This window comes from Nansenia antarctica (genome assembly GCF_963989245.1).
Source record: "Nansenia antarctica genome assembly, chromosome: 4".
Taxonomy (NCBI): domain Eukaryota; kingdom Metazoa; phylum Chordata; class Actinopteri; order Argentiniformes; family Microstomatidae; genus Nansenia; species Nansenia antarctica.
The window spans coordinates 8,312,612-8,337,611 of NC_137689.1; the positions used below are offsets into that span (position 1 = coordinate 8,312,612).

At 45.0% G+C, this 25,000-nt stretch overlaps 1 protein-coding gene across 1 annotated transcript in view; it reads left to right on the forward strand.

The window, feature by feature from the left end:
* Positions 1–2,689: 2,689 nt before the first annotated feature.
* Positions 2,690–25,000, forward strand: part of alcama (activated leukocyte cell adhesion molecule a) — a gene marked incomplete at its 5' end in the record, with an annotated part of 77,482 nt that continues 55,171 nt past the window's right edge. The window contains one exon of the mRNA XM_080528108.1: positions 2,690–2,747. Within this exon, the coding sequence (XP_080384234.1) occupies positions 2,690–2,747 (58 nt within the window). The remainder of the gene's footprint in view (positions 2,748–25,000) is intronic.

Below are 25,000 nucleotides of genomic sequence, written 5' to 3' on the forward strand. Positions count from 1 at the left end.
TTATGGACCTCAGTTTGTGTATGGGGGCTTGTCATGCTGAAACTGGAAAGGGCCTTCCCCGAACTGTTGCCACAAATTTGGAAGCATACAATTCTCTAGAATCTCATTGTATGCTGTCACATTAAGATTTCCCTTTACTGGAACTAAGGGGCCTAGCCCAAACCATGAAAACAGCCCCAGACGATAATTTAAATGTGTCCACATACGTTTGTCCATATAGTGTATAATTTAATTTGTGTTGAATCAGTATGAATAGTGGAACTGCATTTGCCTATAAACTGTGAATCGAATACGAAAGTTACCTGTGCGCGTGTGCAAAAAAAATGCTGATATGAAATATGAAACATACAGTCGCCAACAATAGTATTGTGCAACCTGCGAATTGAATGGTGAATTCAAGCTGCCTCTATTGGGTTCATATGTATAAATCTGTCTCTGATACTAGCCAGCCAGAGCCTCCCCAGCCATAGACCTCACCGCACGTCACTGGTCATGTGTACATGCTGTTGTGTGTTCCAGAATCTGTCTCTACCTGATATGATGTCTGCCAAGGCACTTGTGAATGCAAAAAATAGAGAAAGAAGACGCAATGTGTAGGCTATGTCTGTGAGCATTTGGTGGATGTCTACCACTCTAATAAGATAATCCAGTAATATCTGCTGGTTGCATTGGTATTAATATATCACAGGTATATAGCGTACAGTCAATATGCATTTGTGGAAAAAAACTAAAGGTTATGGTTACAGTATCAGATATGTTTGGTTGTTTATCTTTCTATGTTCTGAAACAAGGACATTCATTTTCGTTAGGATAGAGGTATGTAATATGAGTAGCCTAACACTTGTTTATCCTATTGATACACAGTACCAGTCAAACGTTTTGACTTTACTTTGCTATATTTGCATAGCACTTCTCAAGACAGCAGTCACAAAGTGCTTCACAGTACATTTGGTAGCTTACAGCATAAAAGACAGCAACTAAACAGACAAGTAAAATAGAATTCATAAAATGTAAAACAAGCAATTCACAAAAGCAATAAAAACAAATGATACAAATAATAAAATCAATACAGATATCAGAAACAACTTGTAAAAAACGCCATCCTATATAAGTGGGTTTTTTAAACTGAAATTGAATGGGAAAGTGTGTCCAAACTTGTTACTGGTACAGTACAGTATTACCCCTAGTGTGTCATGGTGACTTTTAGGAAGTTCCCTGATGAGGTGTCCTGTACTTCCCTAAGAGAGTGTGTGTGTGTGTAGGTATATTTTATGAGTACGAACCCTAAGGGCACGTCTCTTCCAAAAAATAAAAATAATGTTGTTTTTCAAAAATTCCCATGGGGTACATTACCGACCGTTATGTTACAAGAACACCCATAAGGCACACGTTTATTCCCAACAGCTGTGAGTCACAAGGAAGGTCACAACCGTACAACGTGCCAGCTTGAGTGGACTACAGTAGTTCACGCCGCCTAGAGCTACTTATAGCTGACGTTTACAGCATAACCTACCTACCTGGCTTGGCGAATAGCCTACCGACATAATATTTGCCATGTATACGCACAGTAGGCTACAACGTGCCATGTACAGGCTACAGTCCACCGTGTCTCATACAGCCCACCGTCCAGATATCAGTGCCACTGTTGCTGGTGTCGAATTTAGGAAACCTAGGACGACTTGGGAAGGTTCTGACCCTAACCCTAACCCTAACCATAGGAAGGCAGGGAAAGGCTCTAACCCTTACCCTAACCCTAACCATAGGAAGGCAGGGAAAGGCTCTAACCCTAACCATAACCATAACCCTAACCTTAACCCTAACCCTAGAACGGCAAGGGAAGGCTCTAACTCGAACCTTAACCCTAACCCGAGAACGGCAGGGAAAGGCTCTAACCCTAACCCTAACCTTAATCCTAACCATAGAACGGCAGAGAAAGGCTCTAACCCTAACCCTAACCTTAATCCTAACCCTAACCCTAGGACGGCAGGGAAAGGCTCTAACCCTAACCCTAACCCTAACCCCTAACCCTAGGATGGCAGGGAAAGGCTCTAACCCTAACCCTAACCCTTAACCCTAGGATGGCAGGGAAAGGCTCTACGTCTAACCTTAACCCTAACCCTAACCTTAACCCTAACCCTAGAACGGCAGGGAAAGGCTCTAACCCTAATCCTAACCTTAATCCTAACCCTAACCCTAGGACGGCAGGGAAAGGCTCTAACCCTAACCCCTAACCCTAGGATGGCAGGGAAAGGCTCTAGCCTACGTCTAACCTTAACCCTAACCCTAACCTTAACCCTAACCCTAGAACGGCAGGGGAAGAATCTAACCTCAACGCTAACCCTAAATGAGCCTTCCCCCTGCCTGTCCTAGGTTTGGGAGATTCTCTCCCGGGTGGGGCGCACCGAGGCGGAGCTCCGGCGGTCTGCTCCACCACGCCCTCTGGTGAGCCTCCCCCGGTCTCCACCTGCTCACTTCAGACCCACAGACACACTGTTTCACTTCAGACCCACAGACACACATTTGCTTCGGACTTTCGTGCGCTCTGGGAGAAACCCCCCTGTTCACAACGAGGGACAAACATTATAAGGCTACCACACTACCCTTTCATTTATACCCACTTCACTAGATCTCTTGTGTATCACAGGTAATTCCGCGAAGATCCAGAAAAAAATATTTATTATACCCAAGGATGGATTCGGCTGCGTGGCTCTTGCTCTCTCTGGTCACCGCTGCGATGTTCCTACAAGGTATGGATGTCTATGACACTTATTAATAACGCTGCTCCGAATCAATACAGTTGTAATGGAAATCCGTCCGAAAGTGTTAAAACTGTTACGCTTTATTATTTCTGCCCTCCGTTTTGGAAAACACATTGTTTAAATGTGAAAGTTGGAGGCAGATTTTTTTTTTTACCTGTAGGCTATGATTATTATATGACTCAGCTTTATTCCGGGTTGACAAGTGGTTGACATTCGCTTTCGTTTTTAAACTTGAGCCCTGAAACATTAAAAAAAAACATGAAATGAAAAAGCTCCCGTAGTGGGTTTGAGGCTGGGGGATGAGGACCAGAGGATGAGACACGGCAGAACCCGGTCCATACATCACCGGCAGCGGTGCGGGTGTGTCGGGGAAAGTGTGCACCGTGTTGAACGGGTGAAATTGATGACTTCTTAAACGAGACACACTTAACGTTTCTGTAAACAACAACAACAACAACAACAACATGAATGTATATTATTATTATCTGTAAACAACAACATTAATGTATATTATAGATCTGTAAACAACAACATTAATGTTTATTATTATCTGTAAACAACAACACGAATGCCAAACAGCGTCTCTTGAGTGTGGACGTGTTGGTCAGTGAAACTTGATTGAAAAACACTTTTTTCCGATTGTGTGCTAAGAGCTCCTCCACTTGCGAGCGCTGTTACTGTCAATGAGAACATTGTCAATGTCATTGATTTGCCTAAAGAGCTAAAAGTTCCCCAAAAAAGTATTAAGAAAACGGTGTTTTTTGTATTATTTATTTATTTTTTATAGCATTATTCCTCTGCCAGAATAAAATGGATTGCGATCTGGAAGCGCGTGTGCGTTTCTCCTGGCAGGGAGGTGGGGGGTCGCAGGGGGGTTATTCGAGGAACTCTAATTTTCCAACCCCTATCATTGGCGTGATCAGTCATTACGACTACCTGCTGGTAAGCCCTTTGTTAAAGGGGACAGGGACCTGTCTGGACATCGGGGGTGGTGCCTGCCTGGAGTTAGGGGGGCCTTTATTATGTGATCTTATCTTGGTTGGACAGCCATGGTCCACTGACCCGTGAAAGATGGGAACCAGAGTTGTTTTTGGTTTGATTTAGAACATTTATTATCTCGACCTAGCCAACTAATGGCTCTGTTTTCTGTTTCATTGCACATCACTGGTGCAGAGTTGTACCTGACAAGATAATGGGTGTGGTATCTCGGCAGTGTTGTGTTTCCAATTGCTTTAGCCTCAGGGCTAAAGAGTGCTGGTAATGCAATCCACCTCTGCCCAGACATGTAAAATAGCTCGCTTGTCTTTTTCTGGAGATAAATACCTCAGACTTCACTTACAGCAGCAGGGAAGACGATGGGAAGTTTCAATCAATCACTAGGGGGACTCCATGGGATGCTGTCCTGGGTATGTGACCTCAAAGGGTAGTTACCTTCAACTCCCTCCACCGCAGGCCCTTGGAAAGGTCATAGTCCTTTTGAAGCACACTTTAAAACACCCTGTCAGGGGCAGAGATTGATCTCTCTCTCTTCTATCCAGAAGGCGTCAGGCTAGATGTCCAGATCAACATGCTTGAAGTTTGGTTCATTTGTTTTTTCTACAAATGTGGATTCAACTTAAAAAATCAAATCAAACCTTGACAACAGGGCTCTCCCCAAAGGAGAAATCTCCCCCCAAAAATCCTGGGCAGAAGAACCTGTTTAGTTTACAGGTCACACTTGAAAATGAGCCCTTGGGGCTCAATGTGTTTCTTACCTGTATAAATAAAGGTTAAATAAAAAATAAAACTTTTTTTAAAGTGGTGAATCTCCAGATCCAAATCAGGGATGAGATGTGTATGTAGAATCTACATTGTAGATGAGGAGCTGTTTTTACATCCATGACACATTGACACGAATTCACCTCGCCGTGTCAATGTGAGATGACATCATTATCTTTCTAGAAAAGAAAGAAAGTTTAAACAAAGAGGAAACTATGGTGTGACTCACCCGGTGTTGGTGGCCAGAGGGCTTGCTTTTCCAAGCTAAGCATGATGGAGTGTTCAGCAGTCAACCTTGTACACTAAAGAAAGAAAAAACCAACCCGGTGTTTACTGCTCACCTTGCCACGGATCGGCTTTCCCGGCCACATTTCTTTTGTCAGACTGTAAATACCGTGACTAATTGCCTCGGGCCTCTCTGTAGCCTCTCTGTAGCCTCTCTGTAGCCTTCCTACACTACAGGCTGTATCAGACTAGTGTCTAGTGTATCTGACTAGTGGGGGTAGTGGTGGTCTAGTAGGGGATAGTGAGTTGGACTGGTGATCGGAAGGTTGTGAGTTCAAATCATGCCTGAAACTCCACCACTAGTGTGCCCTTGAGTAAGGCACTTAGCCCCCAGTTACTCCAGGGGGAATGTCCCTGTAATTCGTAATTACAAAGTAGCTTTGGATTAAAAGCGTCTGCTAGTAAATGGCAAATTCTAAATTCTAGTGTCCCAGGGCCTGTCTGTAGCCTAGCTATAGGGTGTATCTGTAGCCTACCTACCTAGCCTAGCCTACCTCTTTGTAGCCTACCTACAGTATGTATCAGACCTCTCTGTAGCCTACCTACAGGGTGTATCAGGGTAGTTTCCCAGGCCTCTCTCACGCTGCCCTTGACCACGGTCTCCTCCCTAGTAACAGTAGGACAGTGGGACAGTAGTCTTTGTTCCCTCCCAATGTTTCCATGCTGTAATAATCACGTGTGACTGATAAAGGTCATCTCCATGACTACTATCTACTTTTTTGTTCATACCTTACTGTTGGTGTCACGTGCCTGCTGGTAAGAAAGGGAAATAACTGGCTGAAGTCATAGGTAACCACCCCCCCCCCCCTCCCTCCCTCCTCCCCTCCTTCCCTCCCCTCCCCTCCCCTCCCTTCCCCCACGCACACACACATTCTTGTGAGCATACACGACTCACCACCAGTAGCAGTGCACAGCACACTGGTGTTTAACTGAAAGCGACAGCGAACCCTTTTGATGATGTCATGGTGAAAGTAGTTTGACTGTGACGGTATCAAAGGGGGAAGTGAAACGCTTTGTTGGCGCAGGTTCCCTGGAGAGAGGAAGCTTTTGTTTAATGTTGAAGGGAAATTAAGAAATGTCTCCATGGGGAAATACAAGACTTCAGTTGCAGAATAAAAGCAGTGGAAGGGCTCATGTGTCTCATGCTACTGCATTTTGATTCGGCTAACTGAATTGTTTACAAGCAAAAAGGGAACCTGAACTGCGTCAGTATCTTGTCAATTCCAATTAAGTTTAGATCTCAAACGAGAACGTTTGTGTGCGTGGGTGGAATGCGGTTGTCTTGAAGCATTGTTCAAGATAGAAGAATTGTCAGATGTTCAGAGTAAATGCTTGTTTGGCCATGAAATGCTTTTTAGAGTTACCTAAAGCTACCATAACCATGTGACAGGTGAAGCATCTGCTTTTTCCTCTTCATGCACTCCTCCTCTTCCCTCTGTACGTCACCCCACCTAAAGTTCACCAGTGAAGAATTACCCCTCATTGGCTAATACTAATTAGTATAGTATATAGTATATAGTATACTAATACTATTAATCTGGGCTCTGGTGAGGTAGGGCCTGGTATCTGAATTGCCTGTAATGCTTTGGGTGATTTATTTATTGCAAGAAAAATGCATCCGTACTCAAATCTGTGCAAAAAAACGTTGTTTATTGAGCGAGTTTTCGGTCATAGACCTTCTCCAGGCAGGTGATTCAATTACGGAAACAAAACAGATTTGTATCCATTTTCCTGTATGCTGTACCCCCCCCCCCTGGTCCCCAATTTGAAAATGAAAACAAGGTTTCCAGTGAGTTTATCATTTTCAACAGCTTGTTAAACGCTGTGCTGATGCATGTAGAAATTGTTTTTTTTGGTAGATCATGGCTTGACAGGGCTCCCGAGTGGGTTTACTTAAATCCAGAGTCAGCGTTTGCGAGCGGGGATTATTGTTCTCCGAGATCCAAGGTTGTTCCCAAACAACACCTCCCCAACTGCAGAGTACAGAGAGCAGTGTGTGTGTGAAAAACTCTGAAAGATAAGAGTGAAACTTCACTCTGGAGCCCTGTGCCATTCCAAGCGGAGCTGTAACACTGTGGCAATCAAGTATGGGAAGTTTATAAAACTGTTTCCCTAATTCAATTCCAGCTGTCACCTCCACACACCCTCTCATACCACTACTATTATGTTCAATTGGATTGTGAAAACTTTGAAGCAAGCTGTCAGGACACACTTAAAAAAAAAAAAAAGAGGTAATCAATATCCATCAAAGAAAGCTTAACTGGTGTCTTTCTGGCGGGCGGTACAGGGAAAGGAGTTGCTTGCTCCTATTTGAAAACCAAAAGTGGGGATTATCGCAGTCTTCAATCAAGGGGGTCAGCCTGCTAAGAGCTATTACAGAAATGAGTGGGAGAAGTCAACTGCCGCAGACACGGCTAATGAGAGACCGAGGCAGTCGAGAAGCATTGATTGTGCCAGCGATCCCAGCTGGCTAGCAAGCCCACGTTAATCAGGGCAAATTTCATTCGGAAGCCGCCTGCATGGTTCTCAGTGGAAACGCGCTTGAAAGTGCTCTCCCCCCGGGCTCCTTTAACGCCTTACCGGTCCTGTATAATTAAGCTAAAAGGCCTTTCCAATGTATATACCCAGAGGAGATTGGAAGCTGTTCTTGATTCTTGAACCATTTGGAATAAATGCATGGGGTTGGTCTCCTTTAGAAGACACTCTGAAGTTTGTTCTCCAACAGTAAGAAGGACTAAGTGGCACTGGCATTGAGAAAGGTTTGAACACACTGTAGTTCAAGTAAACGTTTTTTTATTTTTTTAAATATTAGCAATGTGACCAAACCGTTGTTCTCAGAATGTTAGCGATCGTTGGTCACCTATAAGGCTTCATTGGTGTTTTCAAAAATGTGTAAATGTAGTGTGTTTGGTGGTGGTTTGACAGCGACGTCGATCGTGCCTGCTGTTGTGACTGTATCTTGAGATGGATTATTTAGCTCGAAGCGCAAGAATCATAGCTTTGAGAGGATGTAACGCATGACTATCTACGTAACCATAGGAACATAGGAAGCATGTACATGACTACCTACGTAACCATAGGAACATAGGAAGCATGTACATGACTACCTACGTAACCATAGGAACATAGGAAGCGTGTACATGACTACCTACGTAACCATAGGAACATAGGAAGCATGTAGCCTACATGACTACCTACGTAACCATAGGAACATAGGAAGCGTGTACAGGGCATGATTACCTACGTAACCATAGGAACATAGGAAGTACAGGTCAAGACAATTGGCATAGTCGCTAGGCTCCGCCAGCAGGCCGTCAGGTGGATTCGAGGCTACAGCATCTTTTAGCTCATTACAAGCCAGGTAATATAAATGTATTGATGTTGGAAGTCAATGCCGGGGTAGCAGGATTAGCATTGATCGCTAAAGCGCCCAATTATTCTCCCGAATGCGCTCTGTTCCATGTGTCTATGGGGACACAGCTACTCGACTCAATGGCCCTCTGGCATTAGCCGTTCGCTAATTCAGGTACAGTCCTCCTGGCTTAAAGGAGTTTGTCCTTCTGTCACGACGACTGCCAATGGCCGCCGGCCTGAACTTGATTACATTTCCTGCTACGACTGGTGGATTGATGATTCACTTTCTTAGTCAGATGTATTGATTGTTGTAAGTCGCTTTGAAATAAGGCGTACCTGCTAAATGCCAAATATGTAAATGTAAAGGTGAGTTTGACAATGGCCTGACCAGGTCTTTGAATGAAGGGGATAGATTTCCTTTAGCTTTGTGTGTGCGTGTGCGTGTGCGTGTGCGTGTGTGTGTGGGCAGACAAAAACACTGACGTTGTGGCACTGGTGATGAGGGTTCGTCTCTTACAAGAGCCGTAGAGTGTAGCTGTATATAAATAAAGCTTAACTTACTTACTGTGTGGTTTATGCTAATTGCCATGTTGACAGATAATGATTGCCGCCAACATAGGCGTTAAATAAACACCAGCAAGTGAAGCATTGTCTGCTTCTATATTTGATATCTCCTCTGCTCTCACAATGTAAGCACTCACCAGCATGGGGTTTCTCCTTACCACTAGAACAGCCGTGCCTTTTTTACCTACTCTAAGAGCCGCCTCGGGGGTCAAATGGATAGTCTTTACAATTGGAAGCTGCTACTTACACACAACGACCACTAGCGGGTCTTGTAAATTAGCCTGCCTCCTACACTGCAAAATAGTGTTATACTAGCTTATCCTGATGTGATTTTGAAAATGTAAGGTGGTAGAACACACATATCTAGGAAAAATCATGAGAGGAGGGTCCTGAAATTTGATCGAGTACAAAGATATAACATTTTCTTTACTCATCGGGTCAAATGAGCCCACCCATGGCTGTTCTAGTGTTAAATGACCCCACCCATGGCTGTTCTAGTGTTAATGTCTCTCTCATACCCTATGAGCACTATAAAGTCGATCAGGATATTTTTGTTAAACACTAGGCCTAGCTAAGTCCCCACCCCTTAAAGTAAGCCCACCACTACAATGCCCACTCCCCACTACTTAACGGCTACCACTAAAGCTTGTGTTTCAGGTGCAGTTCCGTCAGAAGGAAAGGTACAATTAGAGCTACCTTTGTCTTTGCAAATGTCTTTTTCACGAAAACAAACATGTATATGTGTTGGTCTGAAGAGGAGTTATGTGCTACCTCAGACAGCCGTTGCTATAAAAGAGTCACAGCGTTGTTTTGGAAGGACGACGCCGCAACCTCCTCCTTTCCTTCCCAGAAACCAAATGCTCTCTAGACTCGTTGAAGGGTTGATGAATGTTGCCCTATGTGCAACTAGATTTAGTGCTCCCCTTCCTGGTGTCTTCTGCGGTTGTTTTACTCGGGTCATGTAAATCACCCTGAAGAATTGTTGTCGTCGTGCCTGGTAATGGCCTAGTAATGCAGTAAATAGACCTAAATGTTTTTTTGTCTTTAGAGGTGACATTAGTACAGAAACCTATATTCTTATTACATTTCTCTGAGTGTGTGTGTGTGTGTGTGTGTGTGGGGTGGGGGGGATGGCCGTGGTTGAGGACCTTGGGATGACATAGCCATAAAAAACTATTAAATTAAACTTGTAAAGCCATGACTCTATCCCATCACTCATCACATGATACAGAGACACAGAAGTTAGATGAGGCCCTCGTTAGTGGCAGCTGGCCTCGGTACAGCTTGACCCCGGGGGCCCGAGATTCAATTAGATTCCAGCTTACTGTTGTCTAGCACAACCAGACACTAGTGTCTGCCATGTTCATAAAAAAACATTTGAGTGCAAAATAAAGAGCATCCGCACACTCCAAAAAAACAACATCGTTTATTACTAAAACATCGTTTTCATAAAAAATATTTTAAAAACGTCGGTTTTAGTGTATAAAGCACTGTAGATTTGAATAAATACACCGTTTTTGTGTTTCACATTTTTCAACGTTTAGTTGCATGTACTGTACTCCAATTGTGTCCAATAAAGTAAGAAGAGGGATGATATTTGACTTACTGGATACCACGTTTAGCTAATTAAAAAGCTAATTTAAAACGCTTGGTTTTAAATCAAATCAAATCAAGTTTTATTTGTATAGCCCATTTCTCTCAAAATGTCATCCAATACGCTTCACATGATAACAGAGCACACAAGCAGGCTGGGTAAAAAACCTGCACTGTGCATCCAGGAAAACTCCCTTGCAGCCCTCTACTCATAGAGCAACTACTACCAGTTTGCCTACCGGCGCACAGCAGCGGCCCCCAAATCCAAAGCGGGACCCACAGCGGGACCCACAGACCCGACCCGCCCCACCACCAGCACACCCGGGCCAGCCAACCAAGCACAGACCATAATAGCCCCGCACCTGGCTAGCCGAACCAGGTGTAACAGCCCCCTCCTAACAGTATATAGCCACACGCAGAATATGTTTATCTTAACATACGGTCCATATCGCTGATATTTATGAGAGAAGAAGAAATCTACTTCTTTTACTGATTGGAAACGTCTTCTGAAAGGTGAGAGGCGGGGCACCCTGTCACTCCCTCTCTGTGATCGCCGGGGCCCCTGTTGGTTGATTATTCTACCCTGAAGCATCATGGGTAAAAAAAACCTGGCTTTTGGAGTTAATAAAGCGGGGCAGCAGCCGCCTCTGGTTCTCTGAAGCCGTAGTAGAAGACGGATCCCTTCATGCGACAAATTAGTAGCAGTTTCCCCTCAGCTCTGGCAAACAGCTCAGGTTTCACTGCTTCAACTCTCAGATTAGCCTATTCTCTATCGTGGGGGCCACAAAAGGCAGTGGAGGCCAACGTCGATCATGTAGAGCGGAGTCGCTGTGTAGATTATGCTAAAAAAACAGCCGCCAACGGCCAACAGGCATGGGGCCGTGACCCGAGCGTCGCAGGTAAATTAATATTGGGGTTGTGAGTGAGTGCCCGTGTTGTGTAGGAGTCAAATTGCTGTAATTTAGAAGGCATTAGCTTCGCCGCACGTCCCGCACCCAACTGTGAGACTTAAAGCCACAATCAGCCTGAAGGCACAGTAGCTATGGCAACAGTTTGACTGGTACTACTCGATGTATATTCAATCATATTTTGAGTTATACTGTTAGTTAGTTATACTGTTATAACTAACGTCCGTCGTTTTCTTATGATCGTCATACAATTAAGCTTGGATGCTGATTACTGGATCATCAGTAACCAGGTGTGCTCCTTTGTGCCTTCCCTCCTGTCAGCCTCATTTTCTCTCGCTCTGTCTTTCCTCCTGATTGCTCTGCGCTGGCCAGGGAGACCTCTGTGGGGGGGGGCGGACCTTGTGGGTGGGGGGGGGGGGGGGGGTCGGGAGTGGGCAGAGATCTCCCACAGGGTCTTTCACGACTCTGACTCGGCCCGTTGCTCAGGGACTTGCTATGCCGATCTCATGGCCCAATATTCCACCCGCACCCGAGTTGATGGATCTATACGTTAGCCCCGTAAGAGATGATAACACTAAACAACAAATTGTGAGTTCAAATCCCGCCTGGAACCACACCACCACTAGTGTGTCCTTGAGTAAGTCCTGGGAACACCACCACTAGTGTGTCCTTGAGTAAGACCTGGGAACACCACCACTAGTGTGTCCTTGAGTAAGTCCTGGGAACACCACCACTAGTGTGTCCTTGAGTAAGACCTGGGAACACCACCACTAGTGTGCCCTTGAGTAAGACACTTAGCCCTCAGTTACTCCAGGGGGAATGCCCCTGTAATCTGTAATTGTAAATCGCTTTGGATTAAAAGCGTCTGCTAAATGGCACATTCTCGAATTCTCTGGAGGGGTTGAGGGTCGGTGAGAGAGGCGGGATGTGCCACTCTGACAGCCCCTCTCCTTCTTACAGGACCTGCAGTTAAGCCCCACACCTCATGTGTCTTCTCTCTCCCCTGGTGTTGTCACTGGTATTGATGATAATGCGTGTTATTGCAGTGAATGGGAGAGCGTGGTTTTTCTGACAACCAACACCGGTCGTTTTTCCTACTTACCCAGAAGGTATTGAATTTGAATTAGGTGAATGAGTGTAAGTTAAAAGCTAAACAGACTGACTTATATAGCGCCTTATTCCAAAGCGCTTTACAACAGCCTCTCATTCACCCATTCCACACACACATTCACACACCAACGGCGGCAAGCTACCACGCAAGGCGCCGGCCCGCTCATTGGGAGCAATTTGGGGTTCAGTGTCTTCCCCAAGGGCACCTCGACATGTGGCCAGCCCGGGGTTCGAACCGCCGATCTGTCGACGACCTTTGCGATCATTAGACGGCAGCTCTACCTCCTGAGTCCTGCAGCCACAGCCGCCCCATAAGTCAACTCTGGGCTCAAACAACACACACCACACACAGTATCACCGGCGCCTGACTCGCCCGATAGCATGAAGAAATGACATTATTCTCTGTCACAGCAGTGGAGGGCAGGGGGGCAGGGGGGCAGGGGCAGAGCCCTGGCTTGTGCAGTCATGGCCTGGCATACATTCTGGTCCATGTTGAAAGCCCTGCAGAGATAATGTCCTCCCCCGTAGGCTAAATTTAACCTCTGAGAGAAGAGGGGACCAGTCGGAGTCGCCTCTATTGGCCTTATTGGGGGAAATACTGGAGCTTCCCTGTGTGTGTGTGTGTGTGTGTGTGTGTGTGTGTGTGTGTGTGTGTGTGTGTGTGTACCAGGCTGTGATAACACCACCCCCCTGCCAAGCTATCTCAGGATGGCCTCACAGCTTAGGTATGTCAGGCGGGAAAAGGCGTCCTCCTCCTGTGAGTCAACTGTACACACACACACACACACACACACACACACACACACACACACACGCGCGCGCATACGTACACACACACACACACACGTACACACACACACACACACACACACACAAGTCACATGTAGTCAAGGAAGCCATTATTACACAGAAGCATTTATTATGCTGAAAAAAAATCTGAACACACACACACACACACACGCACACACACGCACACACACGCACACACCCAAACACATGTGCGTGTGTGTGTGTGTGTGTGTGTACAGTTGACGCATACACTCACACTCACACACACACACGCACTCACACACACACACACACACACACACACACACACACACACACACACACACACACACACACAGGAAATGCATTTGAGCTGAAATGATGTTGAGAGTCTGGACACACAAGCTTTTTCCTTTCCTCATGCACGTTTTCCTTCTCTCCCCTTCTGAAAAAAAAAGCTTAAAAATACTTTTTTTCAAGTGTGCTTTCTGGAGATAAGAGACACACATTTATTTCCTCAGGGCTGATGTTGGGGAGAAGTATCTCTTTCCCACCTGTTTGAGAGAGACAAAGCAGCAGCTTGTTCCACTAGTTCCACCCTATTTTGTTTGGTCAACAGATAATAACATTGACCATCATAACAACAGTCTCCCCCTCCCCCTGTATCTAGAGTAAAAAAACTCTCCTTATAATACCGCTCGATAGAAGAACAGTGTCTCAGAAGGGCCGGAGCTTTTGTTTTCAATGTGACCCAAATGCACAATTTTCTCTGGTATTTCTGTCTTTCCCTGACACATACAGCTCCTAATAGACCCTGCTGGGGGTAATGCAGGAAGTGGAGGCTGTACACAAGTGGTTTATTACTATTCTGAGCAAGTGTATCCAGCCACAGCCGCAACATGAACGCGTAGTAGTTTACAGGAAGCTGTACGACCATATATGGTTACAGGAAGCTGTACAACCATATATGGTTGCAGGAAGCTGTATTACCATATATGGTTGCAGGAAGCTGTACTACCATATATGGTTCGTGGGCGGGTCCATCGTCACAGAAGAGACCACGCCCAGTGCACGACACACGTACAACTGAATGTGTTAGGATTAGGGTTAGGGTTAGGGTTAGGGTTAGGGTTAGCGTTAGCATTAGGGTTACGGTTAGGGTTATGGTTAGGGTTAGCGTTAAGGTTAGGGTTAGGGTTAATCAGTCATCCTGATCCTCCATACATCTGGCTAGCTCGCCGGTACTTTCCGCTCCTGCATCTTTCTTGAGTACGTCCACGTATGTTAGTGTTGGACGCCCTCGTGATCGATGCCCGTGTGTTGGCTCCCACAGCACCAGTTTGCTGGCTGACGGCTCCTGGTGTCTCTGGCAGTGACTTGCCAGCCTCATTCTCCTGACTGCGATGTTCTCACTCACCCTTGGTGGTGACCACCACCCCCCCCCCCCCCCCCCCCATACAGATGCTTGTTGGTAACATGCTCGCTCTTGTCGATGTTAAGTACTGCAGAACGCAGCATTCTGGTGTAGCACCCATCTAGGGACTTCTGCAGGGTAGGCTTCAGGGTCCAGCATTCACAGCCGTATAGGAGAACAGACTCTACCGTTGCATAGGAGAAGCTGAGTTTGATTTCCACCTCCACGCAAGCGCCACGCAAGCGCCTTCATCACTTTAATCTCCGTCTCATCATTTGTGCAGGAATAAGAGAGCTGTCAATGTCTGGTATTGATTCTAGGCTTTACGTTTGTCTTTGAAGGCTGCTATTGATGTCTGTCAACACGAGGACCAAAGAGGTGTCAGGGAAAGTCAAGGAAGCCATTATTAGGTTGAGAAAAAAAAAACTGAAACACAGCCAAAACCTCAGGTTTGCCAAAATCAACCTTTTGGAGCATCATTAAAATGGAGGGAAGAAAAGAAACATCATTGGTGAGCCAAGCATCGTGCTGTTAGGCTAATGAAGACCTCTGTTGTGGATGGCTGAGGAATTCTCACCTTTAGTTGAGAGAAAAAAAACAAAAAAACAACTGTCAACATCAACAACTGCAGCAGTCCTCTGCTTTTTCGCTTTTTCGCTTTTCCCCCCACTCCTCCCCTCTCTCTTTTGTATTGATGGCCTCCGCTGGTCCACAAGGCTTCTTCTTCTTCATGCAGACAAAGCTTATCCCCCCAAGGCTTTTCCAGAAGCATCTGTGCCGTCCCTTGTTACTGTGTCCCTTCCCTGTCTGACGGCCACATCTGCTCTGACCTACTGGGAAGAAAAGGTTGCTTTCATGCCCAGTGTACCGTATGTTAGTGTGCACGTGTGTGTTTTCTACTCCATATGTAGGCTATCTTTTTTGTAGGAGTTGTGTCACATACAACACGTACTTAGATCTAAAACTGTTATTTTTTCTGAGTGGGGCAGTCCCACTCATATTTTTCATTTTATTGGACAGATACAGTGACAGACAGACAGGAAAGTAAGGAGAAGAAGGGAGAGAGGGCATGTCAGCAGGGCATGGCCCGGATTCTAACCCATGCCGACATGGGCATAATGTGCGCACTGTAGACCGCGGTGCTAGACCATTACCTCCTAAGCATTTCCTTCCCCAGTCGAGGATAAGAGAGAGCAGTGGCGGACTCAGGCTGTTTGAAGGGCAGGGGAAGAAAAGAAAAAAAGGGCACCTACTGCACAACATGGGACCCCATCAGTGCACATGGTCAAGTTTAGACCATTGGTAGGGCAGCCAATAGGGCACATCCTCTAATTTTGCCCCCACAGTTGCCACATTTTTCAACTGTGGGGGCACATGGTCAAGTTTTCGACCATTGGAGGGGCACCAATAGGGCACGTCCTCTAATTTTTGCCACTCAAAAGGGCACTTAAGAGAGACGTTTTTCAACCGTGGGGGCACCAGGCGGGGCGGTCGCCCCCCCTGCCCCCCCCCCTGAGTCCGCCAGTGGGAAAGAGAAAACAAGCAGCACAGCTTTTGTGACGAGGACGGATGAGAAGCGTCCCTTCACCACCCTGCTATCACTTGGCCGCGAGCTGCCTCGCATTAATCAACATTAAAACAACAAAAACACGACCCGTTTAAACTCCACCATTTTGTTTTAGACAATGTGGCGATGTGGATGTGGGGTTTTTTGTTTGTCTCTTCTAAATGAAATTTAGAAGACCGCATGTGAGGAAATTAGGATCGACGCCAGAAAGATGGCCTTGCCCCGAGCTCCTGAACTCCAGCTGTTATCAGACGAGTCTCTTTCTCTCTCTCTCTCTCTCTCTCTCTCTCTCTCTCTCTCTCTCTCTCTCTCTCTCTCTCTCTCTCTCTCTCTCTCTCTCTCTCTCTCCACCCGCCCCCCTCCCTCACACCTGCACAAGCAAGGACATGGGAGCTTTGAAAAGAAAAGCTTTGGTCGCATTCAAAGAGGTAATAGATAGACTTGTCAGCCACGTGATGGGTCGCCCAGTTCATTGAATATGATTTATCCATAATCGGTGTGTGACCTTGTCTCGTGTGCCTTCAGCCTCACACTATTTCACTCTATTTTCATTAGTGATCTGATGTCCGCATTCTGCATTCATAACTAAGATGCCATGGCACATGAAAAAACTATAATTCAACAACTGCTGGGTACACAGGGCGCACCATTGATGTTAGTTAGATAGTGACGTAAACATGCAAATGGTGGGACAGTGTGTTCTTTGTGTTTCTAAGGTCCTTTCTCTCCCAATGGAATTCAAGTTTTTTTTTGGAGGGGTCAAGTTTAGTCTTGTGTAGTCCTTGGGGTGAAACAGCTTCAAAGAATAGTCTAGTAGTCAACTGCCCCAGGGAGGAATTCCAGCACCTTGCTTCAACCAGACCAACGGACCCATGTTCTATAGAGTAAAGCAACTGACCCATGTTCTGTAGTGTAGTAGACCAACGGACCCATGTTCTGTAGCATAGGCTGGGGTCTATTGGTGCCAACAGGTGGGTACATTCTGAACAGTGTAAACATGATGAATCTAAAATTACTATATTTAAATGATAGAAAATAGCTATCTATCTTTGTAGAAGGTGGGTAAACGTTACTTACTTAGTCGTTGTTGCGCCGAGTGGCGCATAGGGCAAGGATCTCCACTCACTCCACTGCTGTTTGCTTTCTTCTCAACGCAGTTCCAGCTGTATCCTCTCTCCTTCATTTCTCCTTCGATGGTTCTGCCTCCAGGTGGTTTTGGGCCTCCCCCTCTTTTGCGTTTTTCCCTCTGGTGTCCAACGGGGTTAACATTATTCACCATTAAACAGGTGTATGAGCTGTGCGTGTGCGTTCACCACCCACCACATCCCAGGGCATAGGGAGTGGCGGCGTCGGTCTTTGTATGGTCACTGAGGTTTTTACTGAGCGATGAGCGATGGCTGTAGCGTCTAAGGGAACACCTAAATGCATTCTCCTGCATGGAAGACCACATGTCACATGAGAGAGAGAGAGAGAGAGAGAGAGAGAGAGAGAGAGAGAGAGAGAGAGAGAGAGAGAGAGAGAGAGAGAGAGAGAGAGAGAGAGAGAGAGAGAGAGAGAGAGAGAGAGAGAGAGAGAGAGAGAGAGAGAGAGAGAGAGAGAGAGAGAGAGAGAGAGAGAGAGAGAGAGAGAGAGAGAGAGAGAGAGAGAGAGAGAGAGAGAGAGAGAGAGAGAGAGAGAGAGAGAGAGAGAGAGAGAGAGAGAGAGAGACAGAGACAGAGACAGAGACACAGAGAAAGCGAGGGAAAGAGACGAGATGGTTCAGGATCTGTGTTTGTTTGTATGAAAGGTGTTCTGGAAGAAATGAACACAGATGAATGATGTGTTCATGGAGGAGGTGCAGGTATGACATACCAGATGCCAATGGGGATGTTGATGCAGTAGAACACTATCCCGACCACTCAGTTCAAACACTTGTGATGTGTGTTGTATCGTCATAACGTGAGGGTAATGTTCTCGTTAGCAACGTAGCGGAATTGCCCTTTGCAGCCCAAGGCTTTAGTTTGATGTGTCTTGAGTATCAGATAACGTGCTTTGGCAGGTTTTATGACTCTTTGAAGTGAAAGGCATATCAGGAAGGCATGGGCTGTCAGATCATCCTACAGGGCTGGTGATTTTAATGACCCAGAAATGTTTCCAGATTTGGTATTCCTTGTAGGAGCTCATTTAAAACCCAAAGTACATTTTCTGCAAAGGTCAGTGGTCAAGTGACATATCTCAAAGAATTAGCATTCCTTTGACATTCCTTTGAAATTATCAAATTATAAGTCAACTCATCCTTGCCCTTGTAGTGGTTAATTTTAGATCTGTAACTATTGAGTATTTTACTATATTGATAGACTACTTCTACTAGATTATTCGGATGATTAATTGAGTCGATCAGATTTTTTAAAAAGAAAAAAGAAACCTTGAGAAAACACAAGAACATAATACATGAGGTAGACTTTACAGCTCAGAACTATTGACATACTAGGCTGCTCATATGATATCTTTCATTTCTGTTTGGTTTTCCTTCCTGTTTTTCCGATATAAAAATATACTTTCCAGTTTATCTAAAACAAATCATACTTCGAGAGAAGACTGCACCCTAACCAAAGGGCTGATTCTTCAGATAGGACTTCCCCAAGGACTTCCCCTTTTTTATCCAATTGAATAAGAGCACAGAAGTACCAAACATCTAAATCTTCTCGTGATTTAAGCCATCCGTCAGAGGGCTCCCAGGAATGCCCACTGGGCCAGAACTCTAACAGGGTGAGACACCTTCAACAGTTTCCTTCTGGTAAACCACAACAGCCCCCTCCTCACCTACTGTAGAACAACTGACGTATGTTTTATAGTGTAGTAGACCAACTGACTCATGTTCTATACTGTAGACCAACTGACGCATGTTCTATAGTGTAGACCAACTGACTCTCTCTCCTACTGTATATTATTATTATATTATATTCTGTGTGTCTGTTTGGGACGGCAGACACCCATTAGTCATCTCTCTGGACTGAGATAGACACGATAAGGATTTTTTAGAATAACAACCTTGAAGTGAAGAAAGCGTTGATTTAATTGTAAAAACCAAGATATTGCACCTGAATCCCTTGTGATGGCGCGTTTGACGTGATAATGTTTGCCCTTCATCTTGAATGTCAGAATAACACATTATTATTATCTTCTATGTTAAGGAAAACTTTTAACACTAGAAGTTGTTTTTCATGCTGAGAGAATGAAATTGCACTTGCATGCAGCCACCCTTTAACCTCTCTCTTGTTAAAAGCGTATTTTCGATTGCTTGATTCTAACGTAGTCAGACACACAGAGCTAACATCATGAATTATACACAAAGTCCACACACCACTAGCTCCTCCGGAGCAAGAGGTCTCGCATCTTGAACCTGAGAAATGTGCACTTTTCAAACCACATGCTGGTTACGACCTTTTGAAATGCACCAAGTCTGGGATATTCTTAACTCATTAATTTCTCCCTGTCATCAATTATTCAAGAAAGTTGGAGAATCATTGCTGCATAATTCGCAGGTCAGGTTTTAATCCTGACTTTAATCTCTGTAGTGAAGTGATTAGGGTCGGGGATCAGGCTGTGGCGGTAACCGTGACATCGCACCACTGCGGTCGTGACAAGCCATCTACGGGGTTAGAGCAGACAACTCACATTGTTAGATTTCTTTCAAATGTTTTATGTTTTATTATTTGGGTCTTGTTCCATCATCTTTAGTTGCTTCTACGCTTAAACCTATATTGAGTTCTGATAACTGTTGAAAGGCTGAGAAGGCTGAGTTTTGTATCCGTGCCAAAACCATGTCTCAAGAGCCGGTTATAGTCAGAGTATTATTGAACATAGGCTTTGGAGAAATCCAAGTTCACTCTCATGTTTTTTGGGAAACAATAAATGATACACATCCCACTCACAGCACAGCAGACACAAATAAAGATTTTTTGTTGTTGTCTGACATTAAGCAAATCACATAGCTAGCTAACTAGCTGGCAGTGTTCAAACTTCAGCTAATGTGTTCGTCCGCTTGATTTTAGCTAAACTGAAATGCAAGACAGCCAGATAGCTAGTCAATGGGTTTACAGTTGCTACTTAAGGAGTGGGTAACTCTGTCTTGAACTGAAAGCTCTATCCACCTTCATCATTTAAGGCATGAAACGTTATGATTTCACTTTAAAACTAAAATTAGATAGAAGACATGTTATTGTAGCGGAATTTCTAACAATCTGTTTTTACTACAGTAGGTATGTGTTTGAGTGAAATGAACATTTTTGTTTCACTCTATTAATTACTGACAACATTTCTCCCAAATTCCAAATAAAAATATTGTAATTTAGAGGATTTATTTGCTGGAAATGTAAAAAAAGAAAGAAAAAAAAAAGATGCAGTGTTCTCAGCACTCTGTTTACACAGCGACTGTTTCTGTTTCTCAAACCCGTCACGTTGAACTGGAGTTTCAAAAAGTTGGTTCACCTCCAGATTCTTGTTTTCCTGACAAAGCAGGTCGCTGTGTAAGCCCCTTAGTGTCCTCGCTGTCTCCCTCTTCCTCTCATGAGGCACAACTTAAGCCTGCGCATCAGCCAACCAGAAATTCCTGCTCTCCCACATTGTTACAATCATACCCCATGCAATCCGTTACACATTCCCATGTCTCACTGGCCGATATCCTCTTTTGCTGTTTTTTTCTCTTTTTATATGAGTACAGTACCAAGTCAGAAGTTTGGACACACTTCTCCCATTCAATTCGGGGAAAAGCGTGTCCAAACTTTTGACTGGTACTGTATATCAGTATCATTGTGTTGTGTTTGAGTGAACGACTGTGGTTGATTGTAGTTAAATGCAGGATCAAAAGCAGGATAAAAAATGCAGGATCAAAAGGGCTGTAAGTTTGGTCACACTTTGAATGGGGAAGTGTGTCCAAACTTTTGACTGGTACTCTATATCAGTATCATTGTGTTGTGTATGATTGAACGACCGTGGTTGATTGTAGTTAAATGCAGGATCAAAAGGGCTGTAATTTGGATGTGCTGCATAGCATCTTATTTGGCAATTGAATGGGGAAGTGTGTCCAAACTTTTGACTGGTACTGTATATCAGTATCGTTGTGTTGTGTATGAGTGAACGACCGTGGTTGATTGTTGATAAATGCAGGATCAAAAGGGCTGTGATTCAGCTACGCAGCATCGTATCTGACGTAACCGAGAATTGGAGGTGCCTTTGTCTAGATGGCTCCTGGGGGTTCAGGACAGCCATTAACATCTCTAATGACTGTTTGACCTCATCACGGAGGGCCTCGGCACCGTGGAGGATGGGTGCTGACGCTATCAATTTCTGGTGTGTGCGCAGACCCCTGCCTGGTTCAGACAGAGAGAACGGAATCATAAATTTGCAGGGAACATTTTTTTTTTTGCTCCACATAATATTCTGTTGAATCAATTTGGCTGCATTTGAAATGGCAGCTCAATACGAGAGAGAGAGAGCACGCTGTGAAATACATTTTCGGGGGGACTTTCATATTGAGTAATGGATGTGCCACAAGCTATTTATTAGAAAATCATTCCTTTTTCCCCTGTCTTTCTGTTGCTCCAAGGCCTGGAGGAGAAACCTCCGTCAAAATATGTGTAATAAACTAAATGCCTGATTCATAAGATACCCCACGTTCATTTAATTCCAACTGATTATTCTTTCTGGGTTATTCAACGAGGAAATCTCCCCAGAGTGAATTAACTCTCAGTGGTCCACAGCGTTCCTTTTCTGAGGACAGTGGGGGGGAACTGGAATACTGGAAGGTAATATGTAGAATATGTATTATACCAGTTGGTCTGTGCTGAGCGGTGATCCGTCTCTATCTCTCTTCAGGCCTGTCGTCCAAAGCTAGTTTGCTTATGATCAGTCCTGGCAGAGGCTATACATCAATGTGTGTGTGTATGTGTGTGTGTGTGTGTGCGTGTGCGTGTGTGTGTGTGTGTGTGTGTGCGTGTGTGTGTGTGTGTGTGTGTGCTTGTGTGTGTGCGTGCGTTTGTGTTTGTGTGTGCGCGTGCACATCTGTGTGTGCATGTGTGTGTGCGTTTGCGTGTGTGTGTGCGCGTCTGTGTGTGTACGTCTGCTCCGCTCACTTTCAGATGTCTTTACACGGCCACCGGTGCTAGAAATGTTTAATTCGGCTCACTTCCCTCCAGATCTTCCAGTTTGTGCAGAGTAACTTACGTGCTTGTCTTACTGATGCTGCCAGTGCCCCTCTGATCCCTCGTTCGACATCAAGAGGTTTCAACCCTCAAGAAACGCGTTTTACATCTGGACAGCTTGTCACGCTGGCTCAGGCAGGCGGGCGCGCCGTTATATGAACAACGTTGAGTAATTAGCTTGTAGTGTGCAATAAGGGTGTGTTTCTAATTACCTGTGATTGTTTTTGGAATAGTGAGGAGGCGGTGGGGGTTGGAGGGGGTGGGGGGTAATCACACAAAGTTATCTGAGGATGCACAAACACACACACACACACACACACACACACACACACACACACACAAGATTTTCCTAATTACACCAATTGAAGGCAAATGCATTCAGGTGGAAGGTACTAGCTGTCTTTTAGTGAGACGTTAAGTAGCACAAGTCTGATGTGTTTGAGTTCTTTACCAAAGGCGGAGGCACTCTGTGACTTGATTAGACTGTGACCGAATCCTTTGTTGCGATGAATCAACATGGCCTTTGTTGTTTTTGGAGATACTACAATCTGCTTAAGGACACAGATGAAGAACTGGGCTCAACTGTGGTCACGTACCCTCTCATGCAGTAGGCATAACGAGTTTGGGAATAATATTTTGAGAAATCAAGACAAAGCTGTAAGAAGCAAGACTGATGGAAACATTGGGCTGTGCGAATATTTTGTCTTAGCCTATTGGTGAGGTTTGTGTTAGAGAGGGAGACAGCACTGTAAAACAACCAGGTTGTCGAAGAAAAAACGTTTTATGAATAAACGTGGTGCTTCATTCACAGATTTCCCCATCACTCTCCTTTTATAGGGGGGTGCTACATCATTTGTGGGGGACATTTTTAGTGTTACACTTGTTTGTGTGTGTCACTTCTTCTAAAAATCTCAGTCATAGCTTGTGGCTCCTCCAGTAGCAGCGATAACTTGGAGTAAATGTCTCGTGTAGTCACTAATCAGTCTCTGACATCTGTGTTGATGGATTTCTGCCCACTCCTCCTGACAGAACAACTCAGCCAATAGAGTGAGGTTTGACGGGTGTCTGGCATGAACTGCCCGCTTCAGGTCCTGCCACAGCATCTCAGTTAGATTTAGGTCAGAACTTTGACTTGGCCGGTCCAAAAACACAAATCTTCTTTATCCTGAGCCCTTCTTTGGCAGATTTGCTTGAATGCTTTGGGTCGTTGCCTTGTTGAAAGACCCATTTTCAGCCCAGCTTTAGCACCTTGAGTGATGGCTTGACGCTCTGTTCAAGAATCTCCTGGTACACCTCAGAATTCATGGTGCCTTTAATGACGTGGAGTCGATTTTGACTCATCTGTCCAGAGAACAGACTTTCAGAAACCTTCAGGCTTGTCCAAGTGTTCTTGCAAAGCTGAGGGGGCAGTTTTGTTCTTTTTTGACAGCAGACACTTCTTCCTAGTATTCCTAGTTCGATTCAGTGCTCTTCAGTGCTCAGTGCTCTTCTCTTGGTTGAAACATGCACAGTTGCCTGAGATGCAGCAAGCGAGGTCTGCAAATCTCTAGATGTTGTGTTTGGGTTGGCTTTTACCCAATTTAGGATTTGTCTTGTGGCTCTCTTGTGGATATTTTTTTAAAGGCGTCCACTTCTAGGCCGAGTTCCTGTCATGTTCAATTCTCTCCATTTGTAAATGATTTGCCTCACAGTGGACTGATGGAGCCCAACATCTTGTTGAGATTTTTATAGCCTTGGCCAGACTGATGACTCTCACAGTCTTCTTCCTGGATACGGAGTAGGTAAATATAAACCTGTTATGTCAGAGAAAAAAGACTGGTTCTGAAAGCATAAAGATTTCATGGTAAACAAAAACTAAATCTATGATTGCACAATGGGTTCACATACTTTAAAGCAGCACTGTATGTTACTGTTTTTATTATTTTATGACCTCTTTACACTGTTGAGGAGCTAGCTTGCCCTAAGCACTTCATTGCACGGTCTACGGCTGTCTTCTGTCTATACGACCAACAAACTTTGACTTGATTTGATTTGAGCCTTGAAACGCCTTAATCCATAAGATTCAAATGCAATTGTTTGCTACTTGGCCGTTTGTAGGTGACTTTTGGGGAAAACATTACCTTTAATTGACTCTGGCTTGTTTGACATAAACGTACAAATAACATTAGCATATTTTAATTATACCGGGTGAATGCCTTTGCATAGTCCCAGAGTCATTCAAACCTACTTCCTCATTACCAGTATAGCCAACTCTCCCAACGTTCCCTCTCTGAATACAAAGTCATTGGGGCGGCATTGGGGCGTAGGAGGTAGAGCCGCCGTCTAATGATTGCAACAAGATTGGCAGTTCGAGCCCCGGCTGGCCATATGTCGAAGTGTCCTTGGGCAAGACACTGAACCCACAAATTGCTCCCAGTGAGCGGGCCAGTGCCTTGCATGGTTGCTTGCCGCCATCGGTGTGTGAATGTGTGTGCGAACGGGTGAATGAGAGGCCGTTGTAAAGCGCTTTGGATAAAGGCGCTATATAAGTCAGTCTATATAAGTGCAGTCCATTTCATTTAACGAGGCAAAAAGTCAGAGGCAAGAGAGGCCCCTCGGCCCCTGTTCTCTTGTACAACGTGGGGGGGGGGCCGAGGTGGGGGGGGTTTGCTGCATCTCACAGAGAAGCCTGGAGCTCCAGGGCTGTATGCAGCGGCTGGCTGTGTTCCCAGGGTCCTGCAGCCACACGGCAGGCAGGC